Here is a 12,706-nt window from a genome sequence, read left to right on the forward strand (position 1 = left end):
CCTAGCAGCAAAGACAAGCCGTCACAAAGGTGAGGAAAACGGGAAGGCAGACGTAAAAGACATGAAAACATCTGGGGTAGAAACAACAGGGGTTCGGGAAGGGGCTGGCAAACTGACATGGCAAAGACGGTGACAGAGGAAATGTGTCTGGATTTGTGTCATAACTTATTTTTAAACAGTCATTCCATCATACAAAAGTTTGTCGAAATATAAATCCCATCACCTCTAAGACATATTTTAGTGCTTTTATGTAGGTACGTTTGAAAAAGCTTGATTGGTAAAGTGTTAGGGCTGCTCCTGTATCCCAAAGGATGCCACCAGCTTGGCATTGTCCCTGGGATTGCCCGGTGGGCATTTAGAGTCACTAGGCTGAGGGTCATGGCGACGGGCGTTAGATGGGTGTCTGTTGGGCGAGCCAGGTGGAAGAGGCACCTGGCCATTCTTCTCGTCTGAAAAAAGTTGTTTAATTACGTCAAAGAAGTTACTCAATGGGCTGCCTAGGTACACAGATAGGAAGAAAAGGAAAAAAGAGAGAACAGAGAAATGAACAATGGGTTCGCACAAGGAGAAATGGACAAAAAAGGGGAAAAGAGATAGGATAGAAGACTACAACTTGGAGAAGCTTTGAGGGCCACACTAACAATGAGATTCTGTACAAGAAATTAGGCTTCTCTGGTTAAACCAGTTAAAACCAGCTTAAGGTTGTGCCTGGCTGGTAGCCATAAGCTGGTCCAATCTGGTTAGTACATTCAAATTACAATATTTTATCAGAATCTGTGTTCCCTGGAAACGGAACCAATGACTATGGGCTTGCTAGCTTTAAAGTCTACAAGTTGAGCAATGTAACTAGTTGTAGTTTAGTTAGTTGATAAGCTGGACTAGCAGATGGTGGGAACCTAGCTGAGCTGGTAGACCATCTTGGACAAGATAAATCGCCTTGACCGCCAAAAACATGCATAGCATGTTTTTTTCTAGCCCAAATTCAACTAGGTTCCCACTGGCTGGTCAACCAAATGAGCCATCTTACTTCACCACCTAAAGCTGGTATGACCTGCTTTTTCCAGTAACGACCTTGACCAAGATGGTATAACACATCAGCCATGTCCCCAACAGCTGGTCATCCATCTACATCAGCTTGGACCAGTTAGAGAAGAGCTACTGGGTTCACAAACAGAACTACCACCTTAAAGTCAACGTGAATCAGCATTTGCAACCCATTTTACCTCCATAGTTCCAAGTCATATAGAATATTCAAGCAAAAAATAAATAAAAAATCAGCAAATTTTCCTTAACGGGGATTTACTTGGAGAGGTTTAGGATGGAGTCCAGTTGCAGTTGATACTTTTGATACTTTCAGTTTACTTTTGAGGAGCCTTTTTCACCTTGAGGTGGAGGCTGAAGGTCAAGTTCATCCCAAGAGCATCTTTATGGTAATATACATTTTTATGTGCTGTAATTTGCAGTTATTGAAATACCCTATACTTTAATATTAACTGCAATTACATTACTCATTAACTATTGGTGAGACAACAGTACCTAAAACAGATAAACTGCTTTGGCTAACACTATTTTTGGCCTAGGTGAAGGCAGTTGAAAAGGCAAGTTGCTTAAAGAGATAGTTCAGTTAAAAATGAAAATTCTGTTGTTAAAAAAAGTTGTTTCAAACCTGTATTAATTTATTTCTTCTGCTGAACACAAAAGAAGATATTTTGAAGAATGTTGGTAACACAACAATTGATGGACCCCAGTGACTTCCATAGTAGGGAAAAAAATACTATGGAAGTCAATGGGGACCATCAACTGTCCGGTTACCGACATTCTCCAAAATATCTTCTTTTGTGTTCAGCAGAAGACAGAAATTCATACAGGATGGAAACAACTTGAGGGTGAGTAAATGATGACAGACTTTTCATTTTTAAGTGAGCTATCCCTTTAAGCAAGTTATTACACTTTTCCAAAAGATCAACGTTTGTTTTTTCTTTGCAGTAATGTGTACTGAAAATCATCTGCAATAAGACCAGGAACATGTATTGAGACAGTAAATAGGGTTGGGTTCAATTTCATGTTGACTTTAAAGATGGTTTTAGCTGGATTTTCTGGTAGGGGTGAAGCACATGGGCACACACGGCTTTATATAGCCAACATGAGAGAGGCTAGATAATTAGAAAAGGCTCTAAATTAATGAGTGAAGCGATGTGTCATCTGTACACTCTGTCACTGCAGAAAGAATGACACACAGATCAGTCAGGAAACCCACACATGGGTAGAACGTACCCTTTAATCTTTATTCTGCTCACTTCTCCATCACACAAGCCTATGAAGTGTCATCTGTCCGGTTCAACTATTCACCATATTCCACAGGCGGAATATACAACAAGATATCATCATGAAGCAACGCTGTGTATTCTGTAATTATGTTAATGAAAAATCTTTTTTGATGGATAGAAAGACTACAGTGTCTACAAACATTTTCCGTCAATACAGAGACTGTTGAGCAATTATGTAAACAAGCTAATAATTAACTAACAATAAAGAATAAATTACAAAAACCTAACAAACTTTGGCAAAATGCAGTAACTAGTTCTTTCACTTATTCTAGCAGACTTTGTCAACTTTTTGTTTCTCGACAGGCTACTAAAAACCTGTGCATCCTCATTCATGAATTCTGGCAATTCTGGCGACTGGAAACGGCAATTTTCAAAAGTTCTTGGCATTAGTGTGTAATATGCACCAGACGGTCTGGTCCATCTGAGGCTCAGACTAGCCTACAGCCATCTCTGACTGCATGAGAAAACCCCCTTTAGTGCACTTGACTTCAGATTCTTCCAAACTCATGACTACACATGCAACCATAATTACACAAACTTGGCACACCGTCAGTGGTGTAGGGTTCATTTGAACATTTGAACATCATCAGAGCCTCTGGTGTACATATGTATAGCCTCGTCTGTTTGGTGCACACAGCCAAGAAACTAAGACCAGGTTTGTAAGCCACACACACTAAGTATGTATTGTGACCGTCAGTTTCTGTTGTGCACATCTTAGTGTTTTAGTGCACACAAAACTGTGCGGCACTTACCGATTCAATCACGTTACATGTGAAAGGGTATTTATTATGGCTGGGTGCACTTTAAATTTGACGTAATACATGACATGCATGATAAAAAGTAAAGATAAAAATGATTTATATAAGGAGAAATGCAGTGTGCATAATAAAGTTATTCAGTGGCCCCAAAAACCTTTTGGATACTTAAAGAGATAGTTCACCCAAACATGAAAATTCTGTCCTCATTTACTCACCATCAAGTCTGCAGAAAAAAAGAAAGTCATGCAGCTTTGAAATTATATGATGGTAGTAAATAGCTATGTTTCCATCCACCTATTTTTATGCGCATTTTGGGATATTGTATATTTTTGGGGGATTTTTTTATGCTGAATGGAAACGCCAAGATGCGCAAAAATTCGCATTAAAAACCCTTTAACTGAGGAGAACCATTTTATTTTTCCCCGATAAGAAGTCACATGCATAAATTACAATGGAAAAACATATACCAAATAAATCCCTCAATGCTCAAGAAAAAACTCATGTGACTTTGCCTCAACAGTGGATGTGATTGTATAAATGGACTAACCAGTGCACAGCATCCCAAATGTTGGTTTGATCATTCTGAAATGCCTGAGCCAAAGTCTGTCATCAGAATGATGTGATAAAAAGACCTCCCAGAAGCATCTCAAGCAATTGCGTTCCCAAAAACCAACATCTGAACGCAAGATAACAGGGCAGTGTTTATTGCATTTCGTCTGCGCATTTATGTAATTAATGATGGAGGAAAAAAGAGCCACAGTGGCTTCCCCGATTGCAGCCAATTTAGTAAATTTTGCACCAATTTCCCAGGTAGTGATGATTTTCTGCATAAGTTAAATTCGCAACTTTGGATGGAAACATATATTGGTGACAGAATCTTAAATGTTGAGTGAACTACCCTTTAAGTCTTACTTAAACTGTCTGAATGTCATTGTATTAAACCAATGTAATAAACCAGGAGGCCTCGGCAAACTGCAGGATGACTTAAAAGTATTTAAATAAATTGTTATTAATATATTAACATAATAAAAGGCTGTGTTTTGATAATCTACATTAAAATTCGAATAAAAAAACAAAAAAACATATGAAATCGAGATTTAAACTTTGATCATAATTCTTTCCTCCCCCTACACACTACTCACAGTTTCTGTTAATAAAAACAGTAAATTCTTATACAGCATAATGGAAATATCTCTTTGAATATTGTGTTGAACCACTGTATTAGATAACACAATATGAAAGCAAGTGGCTGTATTTTAAAGAATGGTAGCACAAGCATGCTTTTCAAGCAAAACATTTCACAAAAAAAGCCTTTTTTTTTGTAAATGCCAAATTGGATTGATTTGTTAGCTAATGCAAAGACATTCACACATTTTTAAGCGTTAAGTGTTTCAATACTGTTTTTGTCCACTGTAATTGTGGTGCAATTTGGTGTATTTAACACACAAGCCGTAAGAGTCTTACCACACTTTGACTTTGCGACTTTACCAATTTTTGCAGCGCACAGAGTTCTCTGGATACATGTGAGATAGAGAAACGTGTGTTGACACCAAACAAAACTTTTGCAAATAAGTAAAAAAAAAGTTGAAAATGTTTTGGTTTCTAAATCGGATCAGCGCATTAGCACATTAAATTTGCTGTGTGTGCTCTTCATCATGCCCAAGTGAAGCAAATGAGCAATTTCCCATTAACAAGCATGGGGCCTGATGTCTTCATCTAGACCACATTAGGGCCGGGAAGACTTCGGTTGAGTGGTTATTAGACAAGTTTGTGTGGATGATTATACTTGTTTGGAATAAAAATAGTTTTATGAAACTAAAGAACATTAGGAGGTTAGTTATACACACAGAAAACCACAACCTCCTCCACAAAATAACATTATTAAATCAGTGATTTTAGTTTATTTATTAATGTTTATTTTTGGACCGGTACGTGCAATCTGACTGCAGTGAGTATGTGCCATTCATCTGTGGAGTGCTGTAGTGCATTCAAACCACAGTGAGTCATACAGCGCTGAAGGAGACATGAAGAGCAATGAATGTGACATGTTTGCGTGAAAGGGAAGGAGAAAGAGAGATAGACAGTGAAAGGGAACAGAGAAGGGCGACAGGAGGAGAAAAAGGGAAGATCTACTCTTGAGATGGTCTGGAATGTCTTCCTGTTGCCCAAAACTCCCTGAAATCTCCCCAAAGTGGCAGTAACAAACACTGTTGATGACTACTTCACCCTCTTGTTATGATATACTACTGATAGGTAGAAGTTATAACTAATATGTGTACATATACAGTGGGGTACAAAATACCATTAGCAAAAAATGCTTAAATATTTAGCATTTTTAGATCAGCATCTTCTGAAGGATCGTCACAGGATTAAATTAGATTTAAAAAATATATTAAAACAGAAAACAATTATTTTAAATTGTAAAATTACTGTAAAATAACAGGAAAAGTATCAAAGTTGCTAAATATACAGAAACTAACTATCTTTGGAGTACAAATAATATTGCTCCAATACTAGAACATCTGTGTTGGTGTGCATTTGATAAAACCTAAAAAGTTGGGTTATATGTATTGGTTTTGTCTATAATATGTTGTTGTTCATCAATCAGACCAGTAGGTGGAGCTGTTATCAGGGAAATGGTTGGGACACCCCAAATATCATCATGTGTCAAGAAGAGAGGACAACACAGGGTAAACGAAGAATAGGATGAAAAAAGTGGCTTTCTTCTCTTTTCTCCTCTGATGAACCACATAAGCAGCTGTTCATCCTTGAAACTCTGAACAGTTTGAGGTATTGGAAGGTATACACTGAAAAATATTGTCCCAAATCTTGATATTTTTATTGTAATGTACCTAATTTGTGTCTTATGTGTTCTGCTTGGGTTAGCACAATAGCTGTCGGATAAAACTGATGGGGACAAAGCAAGACTTCCGTTTTGGGGTTATACCGACCTGAAACTGTACAAGAAACCTTTATATTACCAGCCCAAATCAATCACCCAACAAGGACACAGTTCCCCAAAGCTAGAAATCATGAAGCTGAGGTGCCCAGGTTTGGAGAACTGTCAGGGAATGCTACCGCTAAGGCCGCCTGAGAAATGGGAGCATCGGTGTGGCCGAAGGGAATCACCAAGAACTGGAAAACTCCCCATCTCTTCTAGCGTCTGCAGGGTTTGCTTTAGGGTGGGATCATGTGGAGAATACTGTGCTGCGGTGTGCTGTGGTCGAGGGGTGCGGGGGCATGCGTGATGAAGGAGAGGCATATGAGAGGGAACATGGGGCTCGGGGCGGGGCGGGGGAAGGGACAGGGGATTTATACTCACCAGACAGCTGTTGGACCCCCGGCTGGTCTTGTGTGCTTAACAATTGCGCCTGAATTGTCTCTACCACCCGCTTAAAGCGCCGACTTGGACCTACAATAAAGTGTAACAGGTAAAAAAGAAAAGAGTCTGTTGACATTTTCTTGTTGAAACTGGAACTTGGGGCGGGGTTTCCTTAAGACGGATTAGTTGACTCCTCATTCAAGTCATGTTTGCACCTTAGTAAAAAGAGAAATACATCCACAAACAGAAAAATCTAAATTAGGACCATGAGCCCTTGAAGCTTTTTAGGAATCTGACAGGAATTTATTGTAAAACTACTTGTAACTTGCGGTCCTCCTTATCTCAGCTAGGTGGACAACGACATGGGCCACACACTTCAGTAGAAAGAGCTTCTATTGACGCTATTATGTGGAGACATAATGAATATTAATGGAAGAAAATAATGGAGAATGATGTATTAGCCAATACTTCTACAAGGTATTTTTAGGTGTTCTATTTATCTTAGTTGTTATTGCAACTTCTGCAATATACCGATGTTATAATTGGTGTGTGTAAGAGGCTATTTGGCTCAATCTGAGAATTAAATGGAAATGTTTCTAAAGGGTGCTGTCGGGTACAGGGTGGCCCTGTTTACACCCAGTATTAAGATGTGTTTTGGTCGATCTGATCATAAGGAGACGAGGGAGACACAATCCCGTTTACACCTGGTGTTTTAATCCGTCTCTTTTGTCCACATCTGTCCTGATTTCTTCGAGGGGAGGGTCTATGTAGTGTAAATGTATGGGTTTTTTCAGATCTTTCGATCTAATGGACAAAACGAGCTCACATGAGCGTTTACACTATGAAAGCAAGTGTAAAATGTGGTCAAATGTGTTTTCGACTGTCTCTGGAAGTGGTCGAAAGTGGACAAGCTCAAAATGTTTTAGACCCCGTTTACACCTGTATTCAGCTTCGTCTAAGTTAGCCAAAACTAAGTGTACACTGTCAGGAATGGGCTTTACATTAAATATCCACAATATATTTGTAATGATTTTGCTGGTGATACAAAAATACATCTCTAACTTTAAGTTTCCTCAAGACAATAGGTCTAATTCACTAACCATGCGTATGCACCAATTTGTGCGTGAAATCAAACAAATGTTTTCACAAACAAATCATAATTGATCTATAACTTGTCATACTGAAATGTACCACATTGGTTTTGGTGTGAAAATCACATTCTCTAGGTGGCATCATAAATGTGTTATCTCAATTACATTATATATATATATATATATATATATGCATCATATGTTTGCTGAGCCTAATATATGGCCCTTACATTGAGATGGTTTAGGTTTACATTTATGCATTTGGCAGACGCTTTTATCCAAAGTGACTTATATTACATTTTAAGGTACACATTTACATTTTTAGCAGTTCTTGCTTTGCCTGGAAATCGAACCCATGACCTTGGCGTTGCAAGCGTCAACACTCTACTGTTTGAGCTACAGGAAAGGTTGGTTTTATGCAAATGTCAAATTGTTGTGGATTAGTCAGAAGTAAATAGTCTGCTAATTATTATTGATGAATGAGACCCAATGTCATTAAACTACGCTGTAAAATTCTTTACAAGAAAATACTCTTTACGTCTTTCTACTTCAAAACTTCACATTAAATCCTTTGTAATTATAACATTTACTAGCAGTGAATTTTATTTTCAAAGTAATCCCTTCACCAAAATTCTTTCTGATGGCTGTTATCCCCCGTGGCATTTTTCATGTATTAAAATGTTTAAGTAATAAACAGAATTGAACCTTCTTGTATAGTAACAATGTATTGGTGTATAGAAATGTTATGTTATATTATATAACATAAATAAATGTTATGTTATGTAATGGTTTATATATATATATATATGAAACGTTTTGAATCTATTTGGCACCAAAGGCTTTACGGTCAAAATTATGGCTAAATATGACTGAAAAAAAATACCCTAAATAAGCTATTTCAGAGCAAATAGATCAATATCGAGATGCATATTGATCGTCAAAAGGCAGAAAAATATCAAGATATTTTAAAATTTTAGCTTTTATCATCCAACTGTACTGCCAAATTGACCCAATCTGGGCTCTACCAGGGATTGCTTTCCTTTTAAAAATACGCTTGCGGGTTACTCTGACAAATTTAATGTGATTATCCCAAATAAGATTCACAAAGGTAAAAATAATTCACCTTTTGCACTTTTTCCCACAGCACTCGTGATCTAAGAGCTTGATGATTGGTGATGTTGATTGCGGTTGCAGTGTTTACCTGAGAGCAGAGTAAAGGTGACTGAATAGATGCCGTTCTCCTTGGTGGTCACGGTGCTCTCGGTGTACGTGATGTCAACCTGAAACTTAACAGGCTTTTGGAAGACGGTGGGACCGGCTGTGGATTTGTACTCGGCCCGAAAACTCGTCTGCGAGACGACGCTGTGACTGAGGCTGGGTATCTGAGGGAGGAGAAAGGTAAAGCTCGATTAGCTCTTACATATTTGGAAGCACCTACGAGGAACCTTTATGGAAACTTGTGGCTATTTATAACTTTTGTGTAGCTGAAGGTGAGGAAAACATCACTAACCATGACAAGCAAGTTTTTTAAACAGACATTTAAACCACTTGCCGGTCTAAATGACACACTAAACTCCTTGCCGGTCTAAATGACACACTAAACTCCTTTCCCCTTTCCACAAACCTCTCGAGGCACAACATCTATATGCTAATGATTCATGCCCTGCGTTGATTTTCCATTGACCTCTAATGAAAGAGGCAGCCACAGGCAAGGATGGAAACATCACACACTAGCATTACACAGAAATGAAACACAAATCAGAAAGGTGTTTGCAAACGTAAAAACACAGGCTTCCGGCCAAGCCTATCAAAACTGCTGCGACAAGGAAAGTCTTTCGATCTGATAGAGGGAACGTAGAAGCATATATTCAAATATTCATAGCTGTCGCTCCCAACATTGGAATTAAACGGGATTGGAGCCATGCAAAACAGATTGCTTACCGAGAGAAAGGCGTGGACGATGTCGGCTTTTATAGAGCTCAGTGGCTTGTCCTTAATAACCACGAAGATCTGTTCTTCTTTCTCTAGGTTGATGAAGTTACCAAACCAAGATTTTTTGGCAAGTCTGCAGGGTGAGAGAAATACAAAACATGAGCTTTTTATGAAGTCTTCAGGGGATACAAGATCAGTCCATATCAGAGCTCAGAATAAGACAGATCCTATGGCGCTTATGCAAAATAAATTGATATTGAATAATTTATAAAAAGGGACTCTATGAGAGATCGGCACACAGCAGAGCATCTACCATGAATTGAACTTTGCATGAGGTTATATTGATGGCTGTGAGAAAAATTTTATGAAGTCGTACAAAAATCCATAAGATGCTCTTGTCGCACAGCTAAAAAAAAAAATGCTTACATACAGTATTCACCCTGGTTGGTGTTTTGCTCCTAAAATGCATTTTAGGAAGTCAATTGTTATAAAGGCCAAAATATGAATGCATCATTTGTTGTGATATAAATTTAAGAAGACCTGTAAAATTGGCTCTTGTATTTAGTGTCGTACAACTTGCTATGATCTCTATAAAGTATTTCTCAGTCAGATAATGCTGCAACTTTAGTGTGTTCTTCTCAGAGCAGCCCTTTGAGTTTCAATTGGGTACAATAAAAATAGCATGGAGTATTTATATTTGATTTAATGAATGGAATATGTATTGTTAACCATTAACATCCATTAACTGTTGCAATTCATAAAAGGTTTTGCACAGATTTAAATATCTTTGGAATGTTGCTATGTTTCAATCACTAAAAATGTAAATGTGAACAAAAATATACTTAACTGTAAATTTGTACAAATGTATATTTATACATTCGAATAAAATGTCATATTATATATATATATATATATATATATATATATATATATATATATATATATATATAACATTGGAGGCATTACATTGATTAAAAGTGACAGTAGAGACATTTATTATGTTACAAAAGCTTTTTTTTTTAAATAAATGCTGTTCTTTTAACCTCTCTGTTCGTCAAAGATTTCTGGAAAAAAAAATCAGGAATATCAGTTTACACAAAAATATTCTTGAATTTGTTTTAAACATTGATAATATTAAGAAATGTTTATTGATATTTTGTGTCGGTGGCCATCCTGACTTAGCAATGCAAGGATATTTAAATACATAAATTCAAAAAATATTTCTGCATATTTCTGATACATTTCAGAGTATAAGCTGCCTTTATATGCACTTGTAACCCATATTTAGAGAAAGTATTGTTAAACAACTGTTGCAATTTTGCTGCAGTAGTTCTCCGAGAATGAAATCATCTCTGTTGATGGAAAATCAACCAAAACTCCTAGTGTTTAACCTAGCAGCTGTAATTTGGTCTTGTTTTAGCATATAAAGGAATAACTGTCTGTCTAAACATTATTCTAGCTCTAAAAGGCTTCAGTCCGCCAGTGTTGTGTATCAACAAAGCACAGTCGCTCACAACTTAGCTTCCAGAAACTGATTTATGGCAGAGGATGACAAAAGAAAGCAGAGAGTGCTGCGGCTTATCCAGCTGGCACGGAGAGCGAGAGAGAGGCGGATAAGTTATGGAAGACAAAATAGAAAACAAAAGAGGATGAGGCATCACTCCGTGGGGGAGAGAGTTTGTGACTGCTGTCTGCCGTGTGCTGAGACCCTCGGTGGGAGAAAGATATGACTGAGCTTCCATTAGAGAGGAAAAAACACTAAATGGTTTAACAGAGGCAAACATAACTCACAATGATTTCTGAAGTGCTAAGGGGGTTTTACAGCAACACTGTTGTTGGGTGAGTATTCTTCAAGGTCTACAATTCGTCTTTTTCAGAGGAGGTTTCTTGCCGGCTGTATTTTGAGGTGTTTCCAGCACAAAACTGACTTAATGGTAAGCTGGAAAAGCACTATTGCATGTTCATGGAAACCAAATGTCCATATATATAAGAAGAGTTCAAATGAAAAAGCCTCTAAGTGCCATCTGAAATTGTCTTCTAGAATGATCATTTTTATCAAGTTTGAATGTTTAAGTTCAGTAATTCTTTATATACAGTATATATATATATATATATATATATATATATATATATATATATATATATGAAGAGTTCAGATTCAAAATATAGTAACACTTTACAATAAGGTTTCATTAGTTAACATTAGTCAACAAATTTTGTTAACATGAACAAAGAATGAACAATCCTTCTACAGAATTTATTAATCATAGTAAATGTTATTATCAACATTTACTATACATTATTCAACTCAAAAGTTATATTTGTTAACATTAGTTACAAGATCTTGATGAAAAATTGATGCACCTCTTGATGGAAATAAATGTTGTGATGTTAATTCCATCAAGAATTGCATCAATTTTTAGTTAAGATCTTGTATTGAGTTCAGAACTCTGTAAAGTCTCCTCCAGCACATCCCAAAGACTTTCAATGAATTTAAGGAAGAGCTCAGAAGAGCCGATTCATGTGTGAAAATAACTCTTCATGCTCCTCCCAACCATTCTTTCACAAATTGATCCTGATGAATCTTGACATTGTCATCCTGGAATATGGCCATGATGTGTCTCCCTACATGGTTGTTTAAGAAATGAAAAGCTAGAAACAGAATAATCACTGAAATAATGATCCAATCATAGACTTTTAAGCATTTGCCCATTTAAATCCAAACAGTGACTTTTTTTTGTGGCCAGGCAGTGTATGTAAATACATATATATTCAAACGCTTGATAAAAAATCAAAGAAAAATCCATGACGATATAAAAAGATGTGTACTCACTCTGGGGAAGACTCTGGCGTGAGGCTGGACATTTCTTCTTGAGTGGGAACTGTTCAGAATAAAGCAAAGATGTTTTTGTCATTCATCAAGGTCGTATGACTTTCAAATAGTTCTTTAACTAATTCAACATCTCGCTATGTAGGACATCCATAATCAGAGCCTGTTGAGTTGCATGCAACGGAGTATTTATCACAGGTTGCTCATTCAGCTTGGGCTTAAAATTTATGCCAACAATAAAACTGGATCATTAATAGGTCATATGCAGTAAAAGGTATTTAGAAATTCAAACTGATGCTACTGAAACAAAGTGAGGTGGTAACCATGGAAGCAGGCTTATTATTAGTTTTACAGTCAGTATATGTAAATGAGACAATTTAGCCACAACAAGCATTAAACAAATCCAGTCAATCTGGAGGAGGTAAGAGCTTTATTTTAGGTCTATA

At 37.1% G+C, this 12,706-nt stretch overlaps 1 protein-coding gene across 1 annotated transcript in view; it reads right to left on the bottom strand.

Moving 5' to 3' along the window:
* Positions 1 to 285: 285 nt before the first annotated feature.
* Positions 286 to 12,706, bottom strand: part of brsk2a (BR serine/threonine kinase 2a) — a gene marked incomplete at its 3' end in the record, with an annotated part of 237,374 nt that continues 224,953 nt past the window's right edge. The window contains exons 15-19 of the mRNA XM_081355792.1: positions 12,264 to 12,312; positions 9,440 to 9,563; positions 8,700 to 8,880; positions 6,408 to 6,497; positions 286 to 449 (exon numbers count right to left, since the gene is read on the bottom strand). Coding sequence (XP_081211918.1) covers positions 286 to 449; positions 6,408 to 6,497; positions 8,700 to 8,880; positions 9,440 to 9,563; positions 12,264 to 12,312 — 608 coding nt within the window. The remainder of the gene's footprint in view (positions 450 to 6,407; positions 6,498 to 8,699; positions 8,881 to 9,439; positions 9,564 to 12,263; positions 12,313 to 12,706) is intronic.

Source organism: Scardinius erythrophthalmus, assembly GCF_964197995.2.
Source record: "Scardinius erythrophthalmus genome assembly, chromosome: 24".
NCBI classification, from domain to species: domain Eukaryota; kingdom Metazoa; phylum Chordata; class Actinopteri; order Cypriniformes; family Leuciscidae; genus Scardinius; species Scardinius erythrophthalmus.